This window comes from Balaenoptera physalus (assembly GCF_965194825.1).
Source record: "Balaenoptera physalus genome assembly, chromosome: 13".
Classification (NCBI taxonomy): domain Eukaryota; kingdom Metazoa; phylum Chordata; class Mammalia; order Artiodactyla; family Balaenopteridae; genus Balaenoptera; species Balaenoptera physalus.
Genome location: NC_138892.1, coordinates 17696793 through 17720645, shown reverse-complemented (window position 1 = coordinate 17720645; position 23853 = coordinate 17696793). Strand labels below are relative to the sequence as shown.

The following is a 23853-nucleotide window of genomic DNA, read 5'->3' as shown; positions in this document are numbered from 1 at the left end:
TGCATTCTCTCAGCTCAGCAGCTTGAGAGGAAAGGGAGCTGCAAATGAAGGAAAGCAGGTTCCCAGATGAAAATCAAGGCACTGGTACTGAGGAAGCAAAAAGCAACAGATGTCCACAGTGACAGGCTTGTAGAAAAATTGGATCCCCTTGCTTTCAAATAGAGCAATCAAATGCCAGAACTCCATGTTTTCTACCTGCTTTAATCAAGAAGACTGGAGGACTGGACATCAGATTAGAGTGGAAAGTGGGCAGCTTTGGTTGCCAGGCAGACCTAAGTTTGAATACTGACTCTCTCACTGTGTGAGCTCAAGCTAGTAACTTGACATCTCTGAACGTCAGTTCCCTTTTCTTTCCAGCTGGACTCTCAGCTCCATAAGGGCAGTTACCTTGTTGCGCTTTTTCATTAGTGCACCCCCAGTGCCTAGCAGCGTGCTACCTGGCACAGCGGCAGGTATTTGATATTGTTAAATAAATCAATAACGGTTCAAGTTTGTTGTACAGAGAAAAGAAAAACTGTATATATGAAGCTCTAGTAAAATGCCTGGCATGTAGAGGGTGATGGGTAAGTTATAGAGTTGGTCATTATCATTACTCTCCAAAGGAAGCATGGTGGAACACAGAACCGAAATAGTCCCGACAGCTGATGGAGAATTGGAAAGGGAGACAGGCCATTTAGGTTGTCAGTGGCTGCCTTGGTGGCCCACATTGGCCATCATGTTGTGGATGTGGCCCAGTGTAAACATCCCACACAAGTACTGAGTTCTTATTCTTCTTGTGTCCCCTCTGCAGCTGGAGCTCTCCAACACGGCCGTCCTGCACCAGATGCGGCGGGACCAGGTCACAGACACGTGCCGGGCCAACAGCGCCGTGAGCCGCAAGCGGCGGGTGCTGACCCCCAACGACCTGAAGCACCTGGTGGTGGATGAGGACCACGAGCTCATCTACTGCTACGTGCCCAAGGTGGCGTGCACCAACTGGAAACGGCTCATGATGGTCCTGACCGGGCGGGGCAAGTACAGCGACCCCATGGAGATCCCGGCCAACGAGGCGCACGTCTCGGCCAACCTGAAGACCCTGAACCAGTACAGCATTCCCGAGATCAACCACCGCTTGAAAAGCTACATGAAGTTCCTGTTCGTGCGGGAGCCCTTCGAGAGGCTGGTGTCCGCCTACCGGAACAAGTTCACGCAGAAGTACAACACCTCCTTCCACAAGCGCTACGGCACCAAGATCATCAAGCGGCAGCGCAAGAACGCCACGCAGGAGGCCCTGCGCAAGGGCGACGACGTCAAGTTCGAGGAGTTCGTGGCCTATCTCATAGACCCGCACACCCAGCGCGAGGAACCCTTCAACGAGCACTGGCAGACCGTCTACTCCCTCTGCCACCCGTGCCACATCCACTATGACCTCGTGGGCAAGTACGAGACGCTGGAGGAGGATTCCAATTACGTCCTGCAGCTGGCGGGCGTGGGCAGCTACCTGAAGTTCCCCACCTACGCCAAGTCCACGAGAACTACTGATGAAATGACCACAGAGTTCTTCCAGAACATCAGCTCAGAGCACCAGACGCAGCTGTACGAAGTCTACAAACTCGATTTTTTAATGTTCAATTACTCAGTGCCAAGCTACCTGAAATTGGAATGAAGGGTGGAGGTGGGGAGAGGGGCGAGAATCGTGCTTTTTAATTTAAGATTTTTATTTGTCAAAAGAATTCTATGGATATTGGGTTATTTTGTAAATTAATATTTCTTTGGGGATGATGCTGCGAGCAGCATAGTGAGAATTATTTAAAATCCTTAGTAGGGAAGGACGGCTGTCTTTGCAGGGGACTAGGATGGGTGTCCTTGTTTTTTAGACATGAATCCCCCAACACTGTTTCAGAGGTTTCTTTGTGTTCTGGTGAATTCCATGAATTGTGCATCCCATAACTTCTAATTAATGTTATTTATAGTTATTTAAACATGGTCTCTGTATAGATTTCTTTTTTGTGGCAGCAAGATTCTGACGTCTTTGCAGAAGAGATCTATGTTTCGTTCTGTGCTTGCAGCAGCTCGTGCAGGGGCATGAATGTTCTCCTTATTAACCGCTCAGAGAGTCACTGTGATAACCACCATTGTGCTGTCTGTGGATACCACCATTCTTGAAATTCTGCTAGAAATAAATAGAAAGAGGCACCTTTGCAAGGGACTGATTCCAAACTGATTTCAGTCGACCCAAACGTTCCTCACACGAAAGAAAAGTGATTTTTTTTTTTAACCCAAGGAGAGAGCTGATTGTAGCTTTTTTTTTTTCCCCCACGAGACTTAGCAATCTGGTAGAATAGGCTTTTCTACAGGATTTTTTAACTGGCAGTGCCAGTTGTGATGAAGGTGAAGTGGCTGGTGGTTTATATTCAACAAGTATTTATTAAGCAACTACTATGTGCTAGGCCTAATTCCAGACCCTGCGGATAGAGCATTGAACAAAACCAATAGTCTTGGCCCTCAAGAAGCTTTACGTGGACGCAGAGTATCCAGCTTGACAATTAGCAAACCCCTGATATTCATGGACTTAACATGAGGTTTGGACTATTCACGAACAACCCCAGAAGGTTCAGGATCCCTACAAATTTGCATTTTTCTATGTCCCAAATTTGAAAACCACGTGCTTGGAACAGGCCACTTAACTTGGTGAGTAATCCAAGCTCATTGCCCAACATAAGAGATGACAAAAATGTTTCCTGTCATGTGCCCACTCCAATTTATTGGTAGTATCTGCCTTTAAGCCCCAGAACAGATTTGCCAGGCACAGCATGGAAGAGTGCTGTGATTGATTAGTGATGTCTGCCTTGGGTGAGGGAAAGGGAATATTCGCCAACCGTCTCCTCCTGTCATTTCCAGCCCAGCTTTAAGGTCTCCACCTAGAAGTGTTGTTTTCTACTCTTTGCCATATAAAAGATTAAAATTTTGTGGCAGGACTCAGACATTGGAGGATTTGCAATAGCCTGGCATTTCTACTCCTTGTGAAGGTCAGAGGCGGACTGTTTGTACACTTATGCATATCCGCTCCTCCAAAGGCCAAGAAACCATCGGCGCCTTTGCAACCACCCGCAATGAGCAGCAAGGATAGCCTTCTGTGATGGTAACCCACGCCCTTTTCCTCTGGAAGGCTGGAAACATTCCATTCCCTGTTCCTTGCTAATTAACGTCTGCACATGCTTCTCATTTCCGATGCCTCTGTTGAAGTTTGAGCCATATCCCTCTTACAGCTAGTGTATGAGTTGGTAGCAGATACTGTATATAATAATAATAATAGTTCTAATAATAGGGGGTGGGGTGGGATGGGGTGTGGGTAAGTTTTGCTTTTTGTTTTTGATGCAGTGTATAGCACAGAGGGGAGAAGAATATTCTAAACGAACAAAAAATGAGTAACTTATTCACAGAAACTATTAAAATTGTATTGTAAAGCTCCCAGCCAGCTCAGTGAGCAGCAGCTGCCATGTCTCACGGAGGAAATTATTTTATTGAATGTGAGTGAGGTGTGCACTGGAGAGGGTGGCCGAAGCTATTTATAAGATGTTGTGTACCTTCTTCCAAGCTCTCTCTCCTTTGCGAAGGGCACGTCAACTGTACCCTTGACGAATAGAGATTTATGCAATGTGTTTTACCAAGTAGAGTGACAGACTTCATCTGTCCTTGGAATTATTCCTGGACCCTATTTCCAGGCAGGGGACACTGTCCTCAGAAACAAAGCTTCTGCTAACGAAAGAGGTTTCTGGCGTTTCCTGATAATGTGCTTCAGAGAACACAGGTTCTCCCCAGACACAAGTTGGTGTGATGCAAAATAAGGGTTTTGTAGTCAGATATCCTTGGGAAACAAAGCTAAGTCCATTTCCTTTCTGCAGGACTTTTCAGAGCCTTGAATGTGTGCTGTGCATTGTGAATTCCCAAGAGCATCACTGATGGAGTCGGTGGCACTTCCTGACCTTCTGTGAGCGGGATACTCTCTTTTGCAGATCATCTCAGAGAGCTAGCGTTCCACTGAATATTCTTTGGCTAGGTTGCTTTAGCACATCTGAGGTCTTCAAGGATAAAAAACCGCTTCCCTGACACTCCGCTTCCAAAAACAAAACAAAACAACAATAAAACAGCACCGCAGTCTCCGCCCGGTTTATAGCAACGAAGGTACTTTATCAAATGAATTCAACTTTTGCTTAAGTGCAATGGTTCTAATCCTGGATATTACATGGGCCACGATTCCCTCCCTCGCAAAGGGAGTGCCGAAGAGTCTTGGGCGGTGCTGACAGAAGGAGGGATGGGGGAGGGGCACAAAGCCTCAGCTGGTCCCCCTAGTGCTCTAGCCTAAGGTTGCTCAGTGCAAGCCAAGAGAGCTCAACCCTTGCTGAATGCTCCTTCGATTCTATAGTTTGGAATTGTTCAGTGTTCTTTTTGTACTTTAAGTGGAAATTCACGTGGATTTCCCGCGTTTTGCATTTCCACATCTCATCCGTCTTTGATCAGCTGTGATGCCTTCTTTCATTCGTCTTCTCGCTATAGTGGGAAAGGGTGTCCTTCAGGGGACGATACTGCGGTATGGTTTGGCAAAGAGGGGCTCTTTCTCCTCCTGTTTTGTGTTCATATTTTATTTTCTAATGGCATAAACACTTTTTTTTAAAAAAATCAACTGTTTTTGTGGAAAGTAGAAAGTACTCTGTGTCCTTGGTTAAAAAGAATCCATGGGTGAAAATGTGCCTGGGAAACAAAATTTCTTGGTTCTTTCCTTCCTTTTCTTTTTTTTTTTTTTTAAGAAGACTGTTTGAAAACGCTTTCTACTGCATGCTTAGCTGGAGAAAAGTACAGGCAGGTGTCCCATCTCCGAGCCACTTTTCAGAGGCGCTGCTGTGTTTTCAAAACCACGTACAGAGTAGTATTTACAAGGACATTCCTGCTTAACCTGTCCCTTTGGCTGGAAAACTCTAGAATATTAGCCACAGGGTTTGGATTCCTGCAGCTGCTTCAGACCCTCCCCCTTGCCTGCCTCCCCAGCTGGTCTGGGAAGAAGGGCAGTCTGCTGACCTGTTGGTGTCTCAGAGGGGACCTTCCTTCCCACCTATCCACCAGGTGAGTTTCACTGTCCTGCCCGTTCACCTCTATGGCACAGGACGGCAACGGGCAGTGGAAACTTCGGTCGGACCAGTGTCCTGGTGGCAAAGGCGTGGAAGCACCAGGGTCCGATTCCCTACGGGTAGAAAATTCCCAGAACAAAAGCGAGTCCCCAGCATCCTTAGCTGGTGGGGTCCGGACCATGCTGAGGTAGTGACTGCAAAAGTCCCTGTTCTAACCTGGCCAGAAGCCGAGGGACTCTGACCCTGGTGGGTGGGGCTCAGAGCAGATCTCTCACAGCCTGACCGTCCCCTACACACACACATGCAATCTGAGATGCCTCGTTCTGTACGATCCTGGGAACCAGAATCTCTTGCCCACTCATGTCAGCAGGACTGACCTCATCACTCCCCCAATGTTCCCACAACCCGTATTTCCTCCAGCCTTTTCCATCACAACCAACTGGACCCTATGAACAGGCAGCAGGATCTTCTACACCAGCTTGACCTTCGGCCGTTAACGGGCGAATTTCAGTCTGTTACCCTTTGTCAGGTACAGAAGGGGCTGCCCGTACTATTTTCTTAGGAGCGTGCTCAGTATGGCATATGGACATATAATTTAACATCTTTGTGGAGTGTGATTTTCTTTTTTTACATATTTGTGTGCAGTAGAGGGCCTGTTGTAGAAAACTCTCCCTGTATTTTACTGTACTGTTCAAGAAAGCTGAATTCCACATTGCCAACAAAAGCGTGAAAATGTTCATGAACCTTCCTCCAGGAAAAGCCATTCAAGCCTGATTATTTTTCTAAGTAACTTCAATTAAATTGAAGAAAGAAAAGAAGCTTCTCTCTGTGTATGGTTTGTTCATGGCTCACTGACAGAAGACTGCAGGGGTGGGCTGGGCTGGGCTGTGTCCCTTAGCATGTGCGGGGCCCTGCTCACGTGTATCAGAGGATGGAGTGGGAGAGACGCACATGCAGACCCCATTGCAGTCTTGGCCGTGGCAAAGACCTCCATAGACCCGAGCCCTTTCTGTTTAGTGGATGAATAGAAGCTTTCTTCATTCCTGTTTTGTCTGTAAATTCTTTGTAAAGCGACGCATTAGAAGGCCCACCCTGATCATGTAGGCTACCACCCCCGTGAAAGATAAGGAAACAGGCCCTGAAAGGCTAAAGGGCATTGGTGGCAGAGGCGGTATTCACACTTAGGTTGATGTGCCTTCAGAGTTGTGGCACTCGACGACACGCCTCTCTTAAGTGCCTGTCTTTGGTTCCGAAGTTGTAGACCTGCCCTTCAAAGCCCCGATTTTCCGATTCCGAATCCATTCCTTTTCTGATGTCGTACATAGCTTCTTTCAGTTCCCCTGATGGACATTTTTAGCTTTATTGATAAGAACTATTTATTTATTTGTCAAAGAAGAAATCATCTCAAAGTTGTACCTCTATTTTATTGTACCCTAAGTTTAAAAAATGTATTATGTAAACATTTTGACATGAGAATACTGAATTCGAAGATATGTCTCATTTTTCAACCATGCCGGATATGGTGTCTGACATGTCCACTCACCAGCTGGTTCTCACCACCAGTGGCCTGGCTCCCACCCATTCCTGGTGTCATCACTGTCCTTGCTCTGGTCCCCTCTGGTTGGGAAACGGCCAGACCATGGAGCTTAGTTTTCTGAAATGGATGGGAAATGTTCTTAATGTGGTGGGTGGCTGTGACTGTTCTGGCCTGTCCCTGTCTCACTTGGGACACTAAATGCACTAAACGTCAGTGGGAAGCAAGGCTGGATGAGGACACCCCCAGTCTCAGTTTACTCCCCATGGAGTAAGACGGAAATGCCCTCTTGCCAGTGGTCAGCTAATCATTATTTCTCATGGTGCCACAGGTGCCCTCTGGCTGATGCTGCAGAAGCTGCAGAAACCAAGGGGCCTGTGGCCCAGAACACTGCCAGGGCCAGAGGTCATTACGGATCCACCACCAAGTGAACAAAAATAGCGTCAGGAAGAATCATGAGTATCCAATGCCGAAGTATCCTTTCCTGGGAAGAGCTCTCCTTTCTCAAGTCATGTCTTTCCTACATTTTGGTATTCAAATAACTTTTATAACGGTAGATATTAAGTGACATTAGAAAATACAAATACTGGCAATTTCATGTCAGCCCCCAAAGTCATTTCAGATATTTTCTCAGAAAGTCATGATATCCAAAAAGACCAGGAACCATTAGCCAAGAATGCATTTGAGGGGGCAGAAACCCAAGAGAGTTTAGTGGAGAACAGCACTCTGGGGAAATCCTTCCTGGGGACAATTCTGAGCTTTGCACAGCTGGTTCCCAGACTCCTGCTGGCACACCGTGGGTCCCTGGGGTCCTGGGATGACTTACAAGAAGTTGAAGACTGATCTGGTCTACATTCACCTGTAGGGAGTTTATCAGATACCTTGGGTCTGGGGTGATGGACATTTCCAGTATAAAACAAAAAAGGGACATTCTAGCAAGACTGACGTGAGAAAAAAAACCCAACCAAACAACCAACCTTTTCCCTGGTCCACAATCCTCTCCTAGAGCCAGCCTCATCCCCATATCGTAACAACCCACAGATAGAACAGTCAGAATGGAAGCAGCCTGCTGATTCCGAACACGTGGCTGGCTGAGAACTGTTCACAAACACAGTGCCTCAGTCTCTTTCTCTTTGAAACAAGAAAAACAGCAACATCTGAATTATGCCAAAGTTGAGATAAATAAGAACCCCTGAGGTTGCTAGCCCCCAGTTCATCCACCAAGGAGTTGTTTATAATCTAGAGGTAATCACATCCTGTTTGGGCCTGTTTCCTCACCTGTAAAATGACAAAACTGAGCTATATCTGGTTTTTCAGTTTTTTGGGGAAAAAAAGAGAGCCTCAAAACTTTGTTGTGTGCTAAACACTAGTATGTAAAACAGATGAAACAGAGGTACTGTGATTGAATGGTTTGAGGCCCAGCTGAGCCTTTTCTTTTCTGTAAAATGCCTGTGGACCTCCAGGGAACCCTAGGATTCTAAGGAACACCATTTGAGAACCACAAAGTTAGACGACCTCATCCTTTCCAGTGTTGACATTCTCTAATGATCTACCCAAATGCTCCTCTGTGGCTCTTTGTGGCTTTCCGCCAAAGAGGTCAGTTAGCAATTAGATGGTACCGGGGAAGTAAAAACCGTTTCAAAAGGGGAGTTAAGGCAACAGCATTGAAATGAGATTAAGATGGAAGAAATAAGGGAAAAGAAAAATAGAAATGTAGAAGCAGCTGCAGGAAAGAAATAGCTCACACCCAGATTTAAGATGGGGAACCAAAGTTTACACTCCTCTTTTTCAATGATCTACCAAGAAAACACTGGCTCCAAATTCCTACAAATCTCCACTAATTTGAAATACAAGATGCTGGAATGACAAACAGTCTATTAATCTGCTTTTTATTTTTCAATGTTTGTTTTTAAAAATAATAGAGAGTCACGTTACGGGAGAATAGCAAGGGCTTCAGATTTCACGTTGGTTTGGAAAAGCCAGCAGCTAGAGAAAGATTTTTTTGTGGCTGCATCCAGCCTTGGAACTTTACCTGATAGACTCAGCCAGACACAACTTTGTGCCTGGAACCAAACTAGCAGCGGGATGAAGGAAAAATGCCTAAAGAAGAAATGAAGGAGGAGGAAGGACCTCGGACTAGGAATGATGCCTGTACGCTGAGTTTCTCTGTACAACGAGCACAGACTCAACTGCGGGTGGCTTGGAATTGTTGGCTTTTCATGTAGTCTTTTCCAAAAATATGTAGCTTCATAAACAAAGTTGACCACAAAAGTGGCGAACTTTTATTAATTTATATAGCTTACTGTATGACTTGTAATGCATTAAATGTCTCCATTTAATCCTCAGAACAACCAGCAAGGTAGATACTTTTTTGTTTTGTTTTGTTTTAAGATAGTTTTTTTTTTTTTCATTGAAGTATAGTTGATTTACAATCTTGTGTTAGTTTCTGGTGTACATAGGTAGATATTTTTATTCTTTTTACAGATAAGGAAGCAGACGGATCCTTTAAATGACTTGCCCCAAATTACTCATCTAATAAGTGGCAGAGCCAGGATTCAAACCCAGGTCTGGTTGACTCCCTAGCCCACTGGAATTAGTAACACCGATGGGCCAGCAGGGGAGGGGGCCAAATTCTGGGGATGATACTGCTACAAGCAGCCATTAATGAAGGGACATTACAACTCTGGCCAAAGCGCAAAATCTGATTAAATACAAGCAAAGAGGGGATAAAACAAAAGAGCTGGAAGACTAAAAGGGTAAGCTTCAGACTAAAATAGTCACAGAAAACTAGACGAGCTACCCAGATAACTTAAGTTTCTGCCAGTGTTCTTGATGGGAACAGCTCAGTCCCCTCCTGTTTCGCCTTTCCTCTTGCACCACTAGTCACACTCGCAACACTTCTGACACCAGATGTGTGTGGGTTTCCCCACAGCAAACCATTCCCTGTGACACCAGCGGGTGTCCTACGATTTCACTCAATTCTGACACCATCTGCCTGGAGGTAACATCAGATCCCACAGGTTAAGGCCTCACTCCTACAAGACTGCTCACCCGCCGCCCCAAGTCCAATCCCAAGTCCAGGCTGTCACTTGTGCTTCTGACAGATCGGCTGTAAAAAAGAGGTTCCCACCACCCCTTCCTCAGGTTCAATTAATTGGCCAAAGCAGCTCACAGAACTCAAGAAAACAGGTTCCTTATTGTTTCTAAGTTTCTCATAAAAGGATATGATAAAAGATACAGATGAACATCTAGATGGAGGAGATGCATAGGGCAAGGTATGGGAAGGGGCTCGGAGCTTCCACGGCCTCTCTGGGTGCCACCTCCAGGTGTTCACCAACCCAGAAGCTCTCCAAACTCCACACTTTGGGAATTTTTTATGGAGGCTTCATCACGTAGGCACGATCAATCATTAACTCCATTTCTAGCTCCTTTCCCCTCTCTGGAAAACAAGGGATGGGGCTGAAAATCCCAAGCTTCTAACCGTGGTCTTTCTGGGGACCAGTGCCCCCACCAAGAGTCACCTCATTAGAACAAAGGACACTGCTATCGCCCAGGAAATTCCAAGGGATTTAGGAGCTCTGTGTCAGGAACCTGGGTCAAAGACCAACTATTAGAATAAAGGGTGCCCCTAGAGCTCTGATCACTTAGGAATGCCAAATGTTTCAGGAGCTCTGTGCCAGCAACCGGGGCAGAGACCCATGTTTATATTCTCTATCCTCTCACAGTTGTCTATTACAGTATCTTACCAGAACGCTAGACCAAGTATCGACAAATTTGGACAAACTATTTAGAAAGGTTGGACTTCAACTAAAAGCCAAATGGCAAAAGTGAAATTCAAATCGGGGTCTCAGAAGAGTCTGTGAGTCTAATGCATGGAACGCATAAGCCATAAGTATTCTGATGGTCTGGGCAGACTAACGTGGGCTTCAAATATAAGCCCCAAGTCAAGTTTCAAGGGCAGCCATTCAGGACAAAGATGTTGTATAGCAACGCTGCACTGTGCACCCTGGGTGGGCAGTAGTAGGATGAATGACCTTTCTGAGCAGCGTAAAGAGGCTAGACAAAAACAGGTCAAGAGAGAAAGGCTGAAGGGCAGGCGGGAGTGTCTTGGGGCAGAAACAGCTTTGGATGTCTGCATGGTTAGACACCCTGCAGACGTGCCCGCTGTTACTCTAACCCCGGGGCGGATCTCCTGTAAGCTGAGTCCTGAGCTTCCCCACCCCTTCTAAGAGCCTGCAGCTGTCAGGGATACACTCATTCATTCATTCAAACGTGTTAAGCATCTGTCTATATGAGACCCTCAGCAGGACGCTGAGAATATGGGGATTCTTATAGCTCATAATCAAGCGGAGAACACAGGAATGTTAACAGATAGTTACAACAGAGCCAAAACATACATGAAGATGACACATCCAACTATCCCTGGGAAGGAAGTGATCCAAGTCCGTTGCTGGAGAAAGAGAAAGGTGAGGGATTAGAGCAGTGGTGATTTTGTCCCCCAGTGGACAGACATCCACAACAAAGAACTGCCTGGCTCAAAAATGCCGAGATTGGGGAACCCTGAATGGGACAAATATTAACTGCTGGGGAGGGGGTAGAATCTATGGTTTTTAGTAGCTAAATGGATGTGTGGGTGAGGAAGAGGAAAATGAGGCAAGGAAGAGTGGCATGTTCCCAGCTTGGCATACAGTCGCTGGAGACCGGGGCCATTCATGGAGATCAGGAACACGTTTCTGGAAAAGCTGTATATTACTTGGGAGCTTGCTAGAAACACAGTTTCAGGCCCCACACCAGCCCTCCTACGTTTTAAGAAGCCAGGTGATTCACATGCATGTTCACATTTGAGAAGCGTTGGTCTAGAGAACCAGAGACCGTCTGAGACAGAACCGTAGCTGTGGGGGAGAAGGGGTCATCTTACATTATTGCTTATTCTTCCAGCAATTCTGAGGCATGAGTATGATCAGAGCAACTGTGTCTGGTTGCACAGGTTGTACACTGCACAAAGTCACCTGGTTGAGGATGGGGCTGATATTTGACATTTACCCTGAAGAAAGAGATGCGTTTTTCCTACCCTGATTGCCAAGTTACCCGTGCAGGGGCTGTGACCACCCAGAAGGTGTACTGTTCTAATTTGCACAAGAGCCGTATGGCCTAGCAGTGGCCCTAGATATAGTACAGATCCACATTGCCTTACCTGCAGTTTTTAAATCTACAGAACCCTGAAAACCAAAAGGTTTTCCATAGATTTGCAGCAAGCTCACTTGGCAGCAAAACCTGACCTTAACTAACAAGAGACTAATTATAGTCTTTATTTATCCCACTTACTGTGAATATTTCTACATTTTCCCGCAGAAATATTAATGTAAATATAAATTAATTTTCTTATGGGGTACAGCTCCATACACTACTGGAGCATGAGGTAATACACGCTATTTACACAGCATTATTTTTCTGAACTTTGAAAAATTCTGAACTCTAAAACACATCTGGGGACTTCCCTGGTGGCACAGTGGTTAAGAATCCGCCTGCCAATGCAGGGGACGTGGGTTCAATCCCTGGTACAGGAAGATCCTACATGCCGCGGAACAACTAAGCCTGTGCGCCACGACTACTGAGCCTGCGCTCTAGAGCCTGCGTGCCTAGAGCCCGTGCTCCGCAGCAAGAGAAGCCACTGCAATGAGAAGCCCGCGCACCGCAACGAAGAGTAGCCCCCACTCACCACAACTAGAGAAAGCCCGCACGCAGCAACGAGGACCCAATGCAGCCAAACATAAATAAATAAAACACATCTGATCCAAGGGCTTCAGATAAGAACTGTGAACTTGTACTAATCCAGTTTTACAGATGGGGAAACTGAAGCACAAAGAGGTCAAGTACACGGGGGAACCAAGGTTCAAACCCTCTCCTCTTTCTGCATCACACTAGTTCCAAGAAGCTTATTGAGTAAGATGCTGGTCAGTACACAGTCCGGGCCCTTCCCTCACAGGCACTCACAGTATATTTTCAGACAGAAACATGGGTAAGAGGCACCAGAACCTGCCTTTTGTGTGGGTCTCCCATAACAGAATGCCAGTCCCCATACTTGAGTGGCACATTTCCAAACAAACCTCCAGATGTTCTGAAAACACTTAGCCCAAAGCCATGCACCCCAGAAGCAGCCATGAACTTCAGCCTCATTGACAGACACAGAGAATCCCAGCAAGATTACAAAAGAATGAAAGCGAGTGAATTCTCGTTGGATCTGTGATTGAGACAAGCAGACTAGAGCAAAACAGCATGGGATGGTGTTCTGTTGTGCTATTCTTGTTCTGCAGATGGAGGTCTCCAGCAGCTGCAGCGGGATCCAAATGCCTGTTTCTTCTTCAAAAGACATTGGTGTGCTTTGGAGACCATAGCGCCTGTCATCTCTTCAGAACCGAGGGTTGCTCATTCCCCTGCTTCAACAAAGAATAGACTTTATTCCAGTGGAAGTCAGCCTGGAGCTATAAGTTATCAACCAGATAAGAGTCAGTGTACCAGAGTCTCTGAAATTTTGCAAACTCTAAAATTATATACGTGTGATGTATCCACAGCTGTATTCTTCACTTTTGAGCTTGCACGTTTGGGTGTTGCCACAAGGTGAATATTGGAAATTTGGTATCTTGTCGCCAAAAGCAATGATGATCCACTATCTAAAACAAAAGCAAATATTTATACAAATATTTGCTTTTAAAAAAACCTTTAAAAATATTTCGGTGAATATTGAACTCAAAATCACTTCTGATTCTTTCCATTGGGTATATACAAATTATACATGTATGTGTATTTATCAAAACTTTGTTATTTTATAAACACATTTACATCTCTTTTCTGGAAAGTGTTTATTTAACTCTATTGTCCATTTAAAAATTGGCTTGTTTGTCTTACTATTGAGTTGTAAGAATTCTTTCTAAAATTTGCATCAAAATTCTTTATCAGAAATGTGTTTTGCAAATATTCTCTCCCACTCTGTAACTTGCCTTTTCATTTTCTAAAAGGTGTCTTTCAAAGAGCAAAAGTTTTAAATTTTGTTGAAGTTCCACTTACCAATATTTATCTTATTGCAGGTTATATCCTATGTAAGAAATCTTAGCCCAACCTAAAGTCTCCAAGATTTTCTCCAATGTTTTCTTATAGAGTCTGTTATAATTTTAGCTCATACATTTAAATCTATATTTACTTAGAGTTAATTTTGTACATGGTATGAAGTAAGGGTCATAGTTAAGACTGTATACATATCCAGTTTTCTGACCATTTTTTGAAAGAACTGTATTTTTCTCACCTTGGTGCTTTTGTCAAAAATCAAGTGACCACGTACGTATGTATGTATGGGTACCTTTCTGGCCTCTCTATTCCGTTCCACTGATCTGTATGACTTTCTTCATGCTGATATCACACTGTCTAAATTACTGTAGTTTCATAATAAGCCTTGAAATCATGTAAGTATAATTTCCTCCAGTATGCTTTTGTTTTTTTATTTGCCCTGGCTATGACCTCTCATACAAGGTTTAATAGAAGTGGTTAGGAGGAAAGCATTCAATTTTGACTATAAAGTACAATGCCAGCTGTAGGTCTTTTGTAGATGTCCTTTATCAGCAAATTGAGGTGGCCAGTTTGCTATTTTATTAGGGATTTTTCATTTATGGTCATGGGAAATATTGTTCTGTAGTTCTCTTTTCTTGTAATGTCTTCATGTGGTTTGGTGTTATGCTGACCTCATAACATGACTTCTTCTATTTTCTGGATGAATTTGTATAGAAACTGTATTATTTCTTCCTCAAATGTTAAGTAGAACTCACCTGTGAAGCCATCTGAACCTGGAATTTTCATTATGGGAAGACCTTTAATTACAAATTCATTTTATTTAATAGGTATATGGATACTTAAATTATCTAATTTTTCTTGACTGAGTTTTGGTGGTTTATGTCCTTTAAGGAGTACATTCATTTCCTCTAAACTGCTGAATTTATTGGCATGAAGTTGTTCATAATATTCCTTTATTACTTTAATGTTTGTTGGATATGTAATTAAATCCCCTTCTATGTTGGTTGTTGGTGTCTTCTCTTTTTGCTTCAATAGTCTGGCTAGAAATTTATCAATTTCATTGATTCTTTCTAAAAATAAGCTTTAGTTTCATTGATGTGTCTCTGCTGTTTTTTCTGTTTTCAATTTCATTGATTTGTGCTCTCATCTTTATTATTTTATTTTCTTCTTCTTGCCTTGGGATTAATTTGTTGTTTCACAGTACATTAATTTGCATCCATTCTTCTTTACTAATATAAGCACTTAAAACTATAATATTCCTTCTAGGCGCTACTTTAGCCGCATTCCATACATTTTGGTAAATTGTGTTTCCACCTTCATTCAATTCAAAGTACTTTCTAGTTTTCCTTGTAATTTCTTCTTTGACTCATGGATTACTTAGATATATGATGGGAGTTTTCCATATATTTTTAAGTTTTTTATTTCTAGTTTAATTCCATTATGGACAGAAAGATATAATTGTATCATTTCTATCCTTTTAAATTTACTGAGACTTGTTTTATGGCCCTGAATAGGGTCAATCTTGCTGTATGTTCTCTGTGCACTTGAAAAGAACATGTATTCTGTTGTTATTGGGTGGGTCATTCCATAACCATAAACTAGGTCAAGCTGGCTGATAATGTCGTTCAAGTCTTCTATATCTTCATTGTTTCATCAATTATTGAGAAAAATGTTGAAATCTCCTATTATAATTGTGGGTTTATCTATTTCTCCTTGAAGTTCTATCAATTTCTGCTTCATGTATTTTGAGGCTTTCAAAATTAGGTGCATACACATTTAGTATTATTATGTTCTCTTGCTGAATTAACCTTTTGTCATCATGAAAAGTCCTATTTTTCCCCATTAATATTCCTTGTGCTGAAGTCTACTTTGTCTTGATACTAATATAGCTACTCCACTTTGCTTTTTTCAGTTTGCATTGTATATCTTTTCCTGTTCTTTTACTTTTAACTTCTGTGTCTTTATATTTAAAGTAGTGTTCTTTGTTATAAATGGATCTTTTCAATCTAATCTAATAATCCCTGCCTTTTAATAATAGTATTTAATTTAATCTAATCTGACAACTCCTGCCTTTTAATTATTTAGACAATTTACGTTTAATGTAAATATGGATATTACTGGGTTTAAATCTACCAATCTGTCATTCGCTTTTAATTGTCATATCTTTCTTTCTTCCTTTTATTGTCTTTCCCTTCCTTTTCTTGGATTTATTTTTTTTAATGATTCCATTTTTTTCTCTACTCTTCCATTATTAGCTATTCCCTTGCTTGTTTGTTTTTAGCGGTTGCTTTAGGATTTACAATATGTACCTTTAAACCTACTACAGTCTATCTTCAAAAAATATTATACTGTATGTACATTCTGTGTGAGAACCCCACAAGAGGTTACTTTCATTTACTCCTCTTTTCCTTTTTGCTATTTTTGTCATATATTTTGTTCTGCATGTAAGAAACTGTATGATATCTTATTGTTTTTGCTTTATCAGTCAATTATCCTATAAAGAAACAAAAAGTGGGGAAAAATTTTAATATTTACTCATACATCTACCATTTCTAGCACTCATTATTCCTTTGCATAACTGTAAATATCTGGTCTCATTTTCCTTCAGCCTGAAAAGCTTCCTTAACATTTCCTGTAATGTAGACCTCCTGGTAGTAAATTCTCTCACCTTTCGTTCATCTAAAAACTCTTGATCAGATTTGAATACGTCTGGCCATTACTTCTTGAAATACTCTTTTCGGCCTCCACCCCCTTTCTAGGACTCCACTTGTGCATTAGGCCACTTGGTGTTGTCCCATTCATCACCAATGCTTTGTTCTTTTTTTTTTTTTTTCAGTTTTTGTTTTCTCCGTGTGCTTCATGTTGGATAGTTTCTATTGTTTTATCTTCAAGTTCTGCAATTCTTAATTCTGCAGTGTCTTTTCTTATGCTAATCCCAGTTAAATTTTCATTTCAGACATTGTATTTTTCATATCTATAAATTCCACTTAGGTCTTTTAAAATCTTCAATTTCTTTTCCTTACTATGATCATATTTACATCTTGAGAATGGAATATGTATATTAGACTCTTTAATGTTCTTGTCTGTTAATCCATCATCTGTCATTTTGTGGTCTCTTTTTTTTTTGGCTGCACTGTGCAGCACGTGGGATCTTAGTTCCCGAACAGGGATCAAACCCACGGCTCCTGCACTGGAAGCATGGAGTCTTAACCACTGGACCACCAGAGAAGTCCTTGGTCTGTTTCTATTGACTGATTTTTCACATTTTCTTGCCTTATTGTATATCTATGAATTTTTAATTTGATGCTAGATATTTTTTCTCTATATAATCTTTACTTTTTTTCTTCCAGTTTTATTGAGATATGATTAACATACAGCACTGTTTAAGTTTAAGGTGTACAGCACAATGATTTAACTTACATACATCATGAAATGATTATCACAATAGGTTTAGTGAACATCCATCCTCTCATATAGATACAAAATTAAAGTAATAGGAAAAAATTTTGCCTTGTGATAAAAACTTTTGGGATTTACTCTTAACAACTTTCATATATAACCTACAGCAGTGTTAATTATATTTATCATGTTATACATTACATCCCTAGTACTTATTTATCTTATAACTGGAAGTGTGTACCTTTTGATTGCTTTCATCCAATTCCCCTTTCTCCATGCCCCGCCTCTGGTGATCACAAATCTGATTCTTTTTTTTCTGTGAGCTTCTTTGTTTTAAAGTATAGTTGACCTACAACACTATGTTAGCTCCTGATACACAACATAATGATTTGATATTTCTATACATTTCAAAATGATCACCACAATAAGTCTAATTATGATATGTTACCATACAAAGATTACATAGTTATTGACTATATTCCCTACACTGTGCATTTCATACCTGTGACTCATTTATTTTGCAACTGGAAGTTTGTACCTCTTAATCTCCCTCACCTATTTCTTTCCTCCCCCTACTCCTCTCTTCTCTGGCAACCACTGGTTTGTTCTCTGCATCTATGACTCTGTTTCTGTTTTGTGGTGTTTGTTCATTTGTTTTGTTTTTTAGATTCCACATATAAATGAAATTATACAGTATTTGACTTATTTCACTAAGCATAATACCCTCTAAGTCCATCCACATTGTTGCAAATGGCAAGATTTCATTCTTTTTATGGCTGAGTCATATTCCATTGTGGCTGTCTGTATGTGTGTGTATGTATATATGTGTGTGTGTATATATATATGTGTGTGTGTGTGTGTGTGTGTGTGTGTGTGTGTGTGTGTATCACATCTGCTTTATCCATTCATCCATTGATGGACACTTAGGTTGCTTCCATATCTTGGCGATTGTAAATAATACTGCTATAAACATTGGGGTGCATATATCTTTTCAAATTAGGGTTTTGTTTTCTCTGGGTATATACCTAGGAGTGGTATTGCTGGATCATGTGGTAGTTCTATTTCTAGTTTTTTTAAGGAACCTCCATACTGTTTTCCATAGTGGCTGCACCAATTTACATTCCCACCAACAATGCACAAGGGTTCCCTTTTTTCCAAATCCTGGCCAATACTTGTTATTTGCTGTTTTGGGATAATGGCCATTCTGACAGGCATGATATCTCATTGTGATTTTGATTTGCATTTCCCTGATGATTAGTGACACTGAGCATCTTTTCATGTGCCTGTTGTCCACCTGTATGCCTTCTTTGGAAAAATGTCTATTAAAATCCTCTGCCCATTTTTAAAATCAGGTTGTTTTTTTGATGAGTTGTACGAGTTCTTATATATTTTGGATTTTTTTTTTAAATTATTTGCTTTACTATTTTTTTTAATTTTATTTATTCATGGCTGTGTTGGGTCTTCGTTTCTGTGCGAGGGCTTTCTCTAGTTGCGGCGAGTGGGGGCCACTCTTCATCGCAGTGCGCGGGCCTCTCACTCTCGCGGCCTCTCTTGTTGCGGAGCACAGGCTCCAGACGCGCAGGCTCAGCAATTGTGGCTCACGGGCCTAGTTGCTCCGCGGCATGTGGGATCTTCCCAGACCAGGGCTCGAACCCGTGTCCCCTGCATTGGCAGGCAGACTCTCAACCACTGCGCCACCAGGGAAGCCTTATTTTGGATATTAACCCCTTATTGTTTGCAAATATCTTCTCCCATTCAGTAGAAGGCCTTTTCATTTGGTTGATAGTTTCCTTTTCTGTGCAAAAGTTTTTAGACTGATGTAGTCCCATTTGTTTATTTGTTTTGTTTCCCTTGCCTGAGGAGATACATCAAAAAAAATTATTACTAAAACTGATGTCAAAGAACATACTGCTTATGTTTTCTTCTAGAAGTTTTATGGTTTCAGGTCTTACATTTAAGTCTTTAATCCATTTTGAATTTATTTTTGTGCATGGTGTGAGAGAGTAGTCCAGTTTAATTCTTTTGCATGTAGCTGTCCAGTTTTCCTAACTCCATTTATTGAAGAGGCTGTCTTTTACCCATTGTGTATTCTTGCCTCCTTTGTCAGAGATTAATTACCCATAAAAATGTGGGTTCATCTCTGGGTTCTCTATTCTGTTCCACTGATCTATGTATCTGTTTTTGTTCCAGTACCATACTGTTTTGATTACTGTAGCTTTGTAGTATAGTTTGAAATCAGGAAGTGTGATACCTCCAGCTTTGTTCTTCTTCCTCCAGGTTGTTTTGGCATGCTTGATGTTTTAAATTTTACATTGTTGAGTGCTGGATTTTTTTTGTATTCCTTTACAGGATGTTGGACATTTCCTGACTTGTGGATTAGATTGATCCTTTTGTGGTCCATTTTAAACTCATATAGGGTAGGTGTATTATTATAGAGTTAATTAAGTTCCATTTGTAAGGTGTGACCTTCCTGAAGATCCTACTTAGCACCTCGAATATGCAATAAGACCTTTAACTCTGGCTGGAGGCAACTCAAATCATTCCTGGCACTGTGTAACCTCTGAGAATTATTTTTTAATAGATCTTCCCAGCAACTGTCCTTTCCTTGGAAGTTGTGTTAGTCTGACCTTATGGGATTTTACTCTAGATATACACTCACTGGTATTCAGTCCAAAACTCAAGAGACCACAATCCAAATTTCTGAAGCTCTTTCTCATGTATCTCTCATCACTTGGATACCCTACTCTGCCAATTCTAGCCACCTTGGCCTTGCAGAATTCCAATCTGTCTCCTCAAATCAGAGACTGGTGGACTGGGTCTGGGAATTTTCTCAGTGGGCTACAGTCTGGGAATTACCTCTAAGCAAAAAGCCTTGACAATGGGAGACCTCATCTCAATTGTTCCCTTTTCTCGAGGGTCACAATTCGTTTCTGCCTGTTGTCCCCAACATCCAAAAATAGTTGTTTCCTATATTTTGTCCATTTTACTTTTTTTTTTTAAATCTGGACTGTGTTAATCCCTCATGGTCCTACACAAATGTCTGCTTGTTGTTTCAATAGCTATAGCAAAATCTACACCCCATAGCTTGTTACTCCTTTAACACTAAGAATTTGGATTATTTCTTTAATTTTTAAAAAAATTATAAACAGTGCCAGTATGAATGTTGTTGTTTAAAAAAAAAAAAACCTTGCATTTTCTTCAGAATATATTTCCTCGATACTTAGTGAACTTATCAGAACAAACAATGTGAACAATTTTGTAGTTCTTGTTGCAATATTTCCTTATTGTTCCTAAAAAGATAAAACCCATTTACAGTGCCACTAGGCGTTGTAATATGAATATATATTTCTCCTGATTGCCAGCATTGGACTTTTTAAAAAGATCTTTATTGGAGTATAATTGCTTTACATTGTTGTGTTAGTTTCTGCTGTATAACAAAGTGAATCAGCTATACGTATACATATATCTCCATATCCCCTCCCTCTTGCATCTCCCTCCCACCCTCCCTATCCCACCCCTCTAGGTGGTCACAAAGCACCGAGCTGATCTCCCTGTGCTATGCAGCTGCTTCACACTAGCTATCTATTTTACATTTGGTAGTGTATATATGTCAATACCACTCTCTCACTTCGTCCCAGCTTACCCTTCCCTCTCCCAGTGTCCTCAAGTCCATTCTCTATGTCTGCATCTTTATTCCTGTCTTGCCCCTAGGTTCTTCAGAACCTTTTTTTTTTTTTTTAGATTCCATATATATGTGTTAGCCTACGGCATTTGTTTTTCTCTTTCTGACTTACTTCACTCTCTATGACAGACTCTAGGTCCATCCACTTCACTACAAATAACTCAATTTCGTTTCTTTTTATGATTGAGTAATATTCCATTGTATATATGTGTCACATCTTCTTTATCCATTCATCTGTCAGTGGACACTTAGGTTACTTCCATGTCCTGGCTATTGTAAATAGTGTTGCAATGAACACTGTGGTACATGACTCTTTTTGAATTATGGTTTTCTCAGGGTATATGCCCAGAAGTGGGATTGCTGGGTTGTATGGTAGTTCTATTTTTAGTGTTTTAAGGAACCTCCATACTGTTCTCCATAGTGGCTGTATCAATTCACATTCCCACCAGCAGTGCAAGAGGGTTCCCTTTCCTCCATACCCTCTCCAGCATTTATTGTTTGTAGATTTTTTGATGATCGCCATTCTGACTGGTGTGAGGTGATACCTCACTGTAGTTTTGATTGCATTTCTCTAATGATTAGTGATGTTGAGCATCCTTTCATGTGTCTGTTGGCAATCTGTATATCTTGTTTGGAGAAATGTCTATTTAGGTCTTCTGCCCATTTCTGGATTGGGTTGTTTTTTTGTTATTGAGCTGCATGAGCTGCTTGTATATTTTGGAGATTAATCCTTTGTCATTGTTTCGTTTGCAACTATTTTCTCCCATTCTAAGGGTTGTCTTTTCATCTTGTTTATGGTTTCCTTTGCTGTGCAAAAGCTTTTAAGTTTCATTAGGTCCCATTTATTTTTGTTTTTATTTCCATTTCTCTAGGAGGTGGGTCAAAAAGGATCTTGCTGTGATTTATGTCATAGAGTGTTCTGCCTATGTTTTCCTCTAAGAGTTTTATAGTGTCTGGCATTACATTTAGGTCTTTAATCCATTTTGAGTTTATTTTTGTGTATGGTGTTAGGGATGTGTTCTAATTTCATTCTTTTACATGTAGCTGTCCAGTTTTCCCAGCACCACTTATTGAAGAGCCTGTCTTTTCTCCATTGTATGTTCTTGCCTCCTTTATCAAAGATAAGGTGACCATAGGTGCCTGAGTTTATCTCTGGGCTTTCTATCCTGTTCCATTGATCTATATTTCTGTTTTTGTGCCAGTACCATATTGTCTTGATTACTGTAGCTTTGTAGTATAGTCTGAAGTCAGGGAGCCTGATTCCTCCAGCTCCGTTTTTCTTTCTCAAGATTGCTTTGGCTATTCGGGGTCTTTTGTGTTTCCATACAAATTGTGAAGTTTTTTGTTCTAGTTCTATGAAAATGCCATTGGTAGTTTGATAGGGATTGCATTGAATCTGTGTAGATTGCTTTGGGTAGTAGAGTCATTTTCACAATGTTGATTCTTCCAATCCAAGAACATGGTATATCTCTCCATCTGGTTGTATCATCTTTATTTCTTTCATCAGTGTCTTATAGTTTTCTGCATACAGGTCTTTTGTCTCTTTAGGTAGGTTTATTCCTAGGTATTTTATTCTTTTTGTTGCAATGATAACTGGGAGTGTTTCCTTAATTTCTCTTTCAGATTTTTCATCATTAGTGTATAGGAATGCAAGAGATTTCTGTGCATTAATTTTGTATCCTGCTACTTTACCAAATTCATTGATTAGCTCTAGTAGTTTTCTGGTAGAGTCTTTAGGATTCTCTATGTATAGTATCATGTCATCTGCAAACAGTGACAGCTTTACTTCTTCTTTTCCGATTTGGATTCCTTTTATTTCTTTTTCATCTCTGATTGCTGTGACTAAAACTTCCAAAACTATGTTGAATAACAGTGGTGAGGATGGGCAACCTTGTCTTCTTCCTGATCTTAGAGGAAATGGTTTCAGTTTTTCACCATTGAGAACGATGTTGGCCGTGGGTTTGTCATATATGGCCTTTATTATGTTGAGGTAAGTTCCCTCTATGCCTACTTTCAGGAGAGTTTTTATCATAAATGGGTGTTGAATTTTGTCGAAAGCTTTTTCTGCATCTATCGTGTGGTTATATTTTTGTGGTCTGATTGATAGACATTAACATTCCTTCATTAACCATGCCTCCTGGGAAGGTACTAGGCAACTTCCCTTTCAGAAGAGCCTTCATCCAATTCAAATCTGCAGAGCCCCTCATGAAAGTTCTTGCAGCTGTGGGATTTGTTTCAGTATGTCTTACAAATGCCCTTTGGCTTCTAAAAGAAAGGTTAACCTGGTCTTTGTTAAAGGTCAAGGCAAAGGTCAACCTGGCCAACGCTTTGTGAATACTGACAACCCCATTTCTCTTAGCTTTGTGCAAATTTTCCCCAGAGCCTTCCTTTTTTATTCTCTAGTGTTTTAAGGGGTAAACTCCCAATTTGTTTTGTTTTTATATCTCTCAATGTTTCTTTTCTTCTTAAATCCTTAGAAGAGCCTGTCTTTAAATCGGTTGTTTAAAGCTTTAACCGGCAGCTGTCTTTCTTTGAGCTTTGCTCCTATGTGGATTTCCATAATGTTTCCTCCCCATGACTGAATTGAGGTTGCCATTCAGGTCAGAATATTGATCTTTAATGATTTCTGTTCATCCTGGCCTTTCCTATGGAACACTAGACACTACTGGGATCTGCTTTTTCTATTTAGTTTATCGAGTACCTGCCAGGATTTCCGAAGTCTGTCCGTTTGGCTTGCATTATACTGCTGCTTTTGTGATTTGGTCTTGATTCAGGTTGCTGTACTGATACCACTTCCACCTTACTGAATGACTCTCTGTGCCAATGCAGTAACCTTCATTTAAATTTTTCATGAACTTCCAAACACTGGGTTCAAATGAAATCTTATGCAGTAGTCCAATCTTGTAATAGGAAAGAACAAATCTGACACCATATTGGATCTGTTTCTTTTACTTTAACCTTTGTATTCCATTGCTTTTGCTACAAGTTAAGAATGTTGCCTATAGCCTGAAATATACAGGATAGCCCATTCTCCGGCTCTGACCTTTAAAGGTATAACACTTTTCCATTCA

The 23853-nt window shown here is 41.2% G+C and overlaps 1 protein-coding gene and 2 long non-coding RNA genes across 6 annotated transcripts in view; 2 read left to right on the top strand and 1 right to left on the bottom strand.

The window, feature by feature from the left end:
- Window positions 1-6588, top strand: part of CHST11 (carbohydrate sulfotransferase 11) — a 282761-nt gene extending 276173 nt beyond the window's left edge. For all 4 annotated transcript variants that reach the window (XM_082419504.1, XM_082419502.1, XM_082419503.1 and 1 more), the window contains one exon: window positions 791-6588. In XM_082419504.1, coding sequence (XP_082275630.1) covers window positions 791-1645 — 855 coding nt within the window. In that variant the 3' untranslated portion in view covers window positions 1646-6588. The remainder of the gene's footprint in view (window positions 1-790) is intronic.
- Window positions 1-23853, top strand: part of LOC309640621 — a 487501-nt gene that overhangs the window by 460309 nt on the left and 3339 nt on the right. The gene's annotated exons all lie outside the window — the stretch shown is intronic.
- The window catches only part of LOC309640631, a 317179-nt gene continuing 314195 nt past the window's right edge, over window positions 20870-23853 (bottom strand). The window contains exon 2 of the long non-coding RNA XR_014252322.1: window positions 20870-22081. This is a non-coding gene — a long non-coding RNA (uncharacterized lncRNA). The remainder of the gene's footprint in view (window positions 22082-23853) is intronic.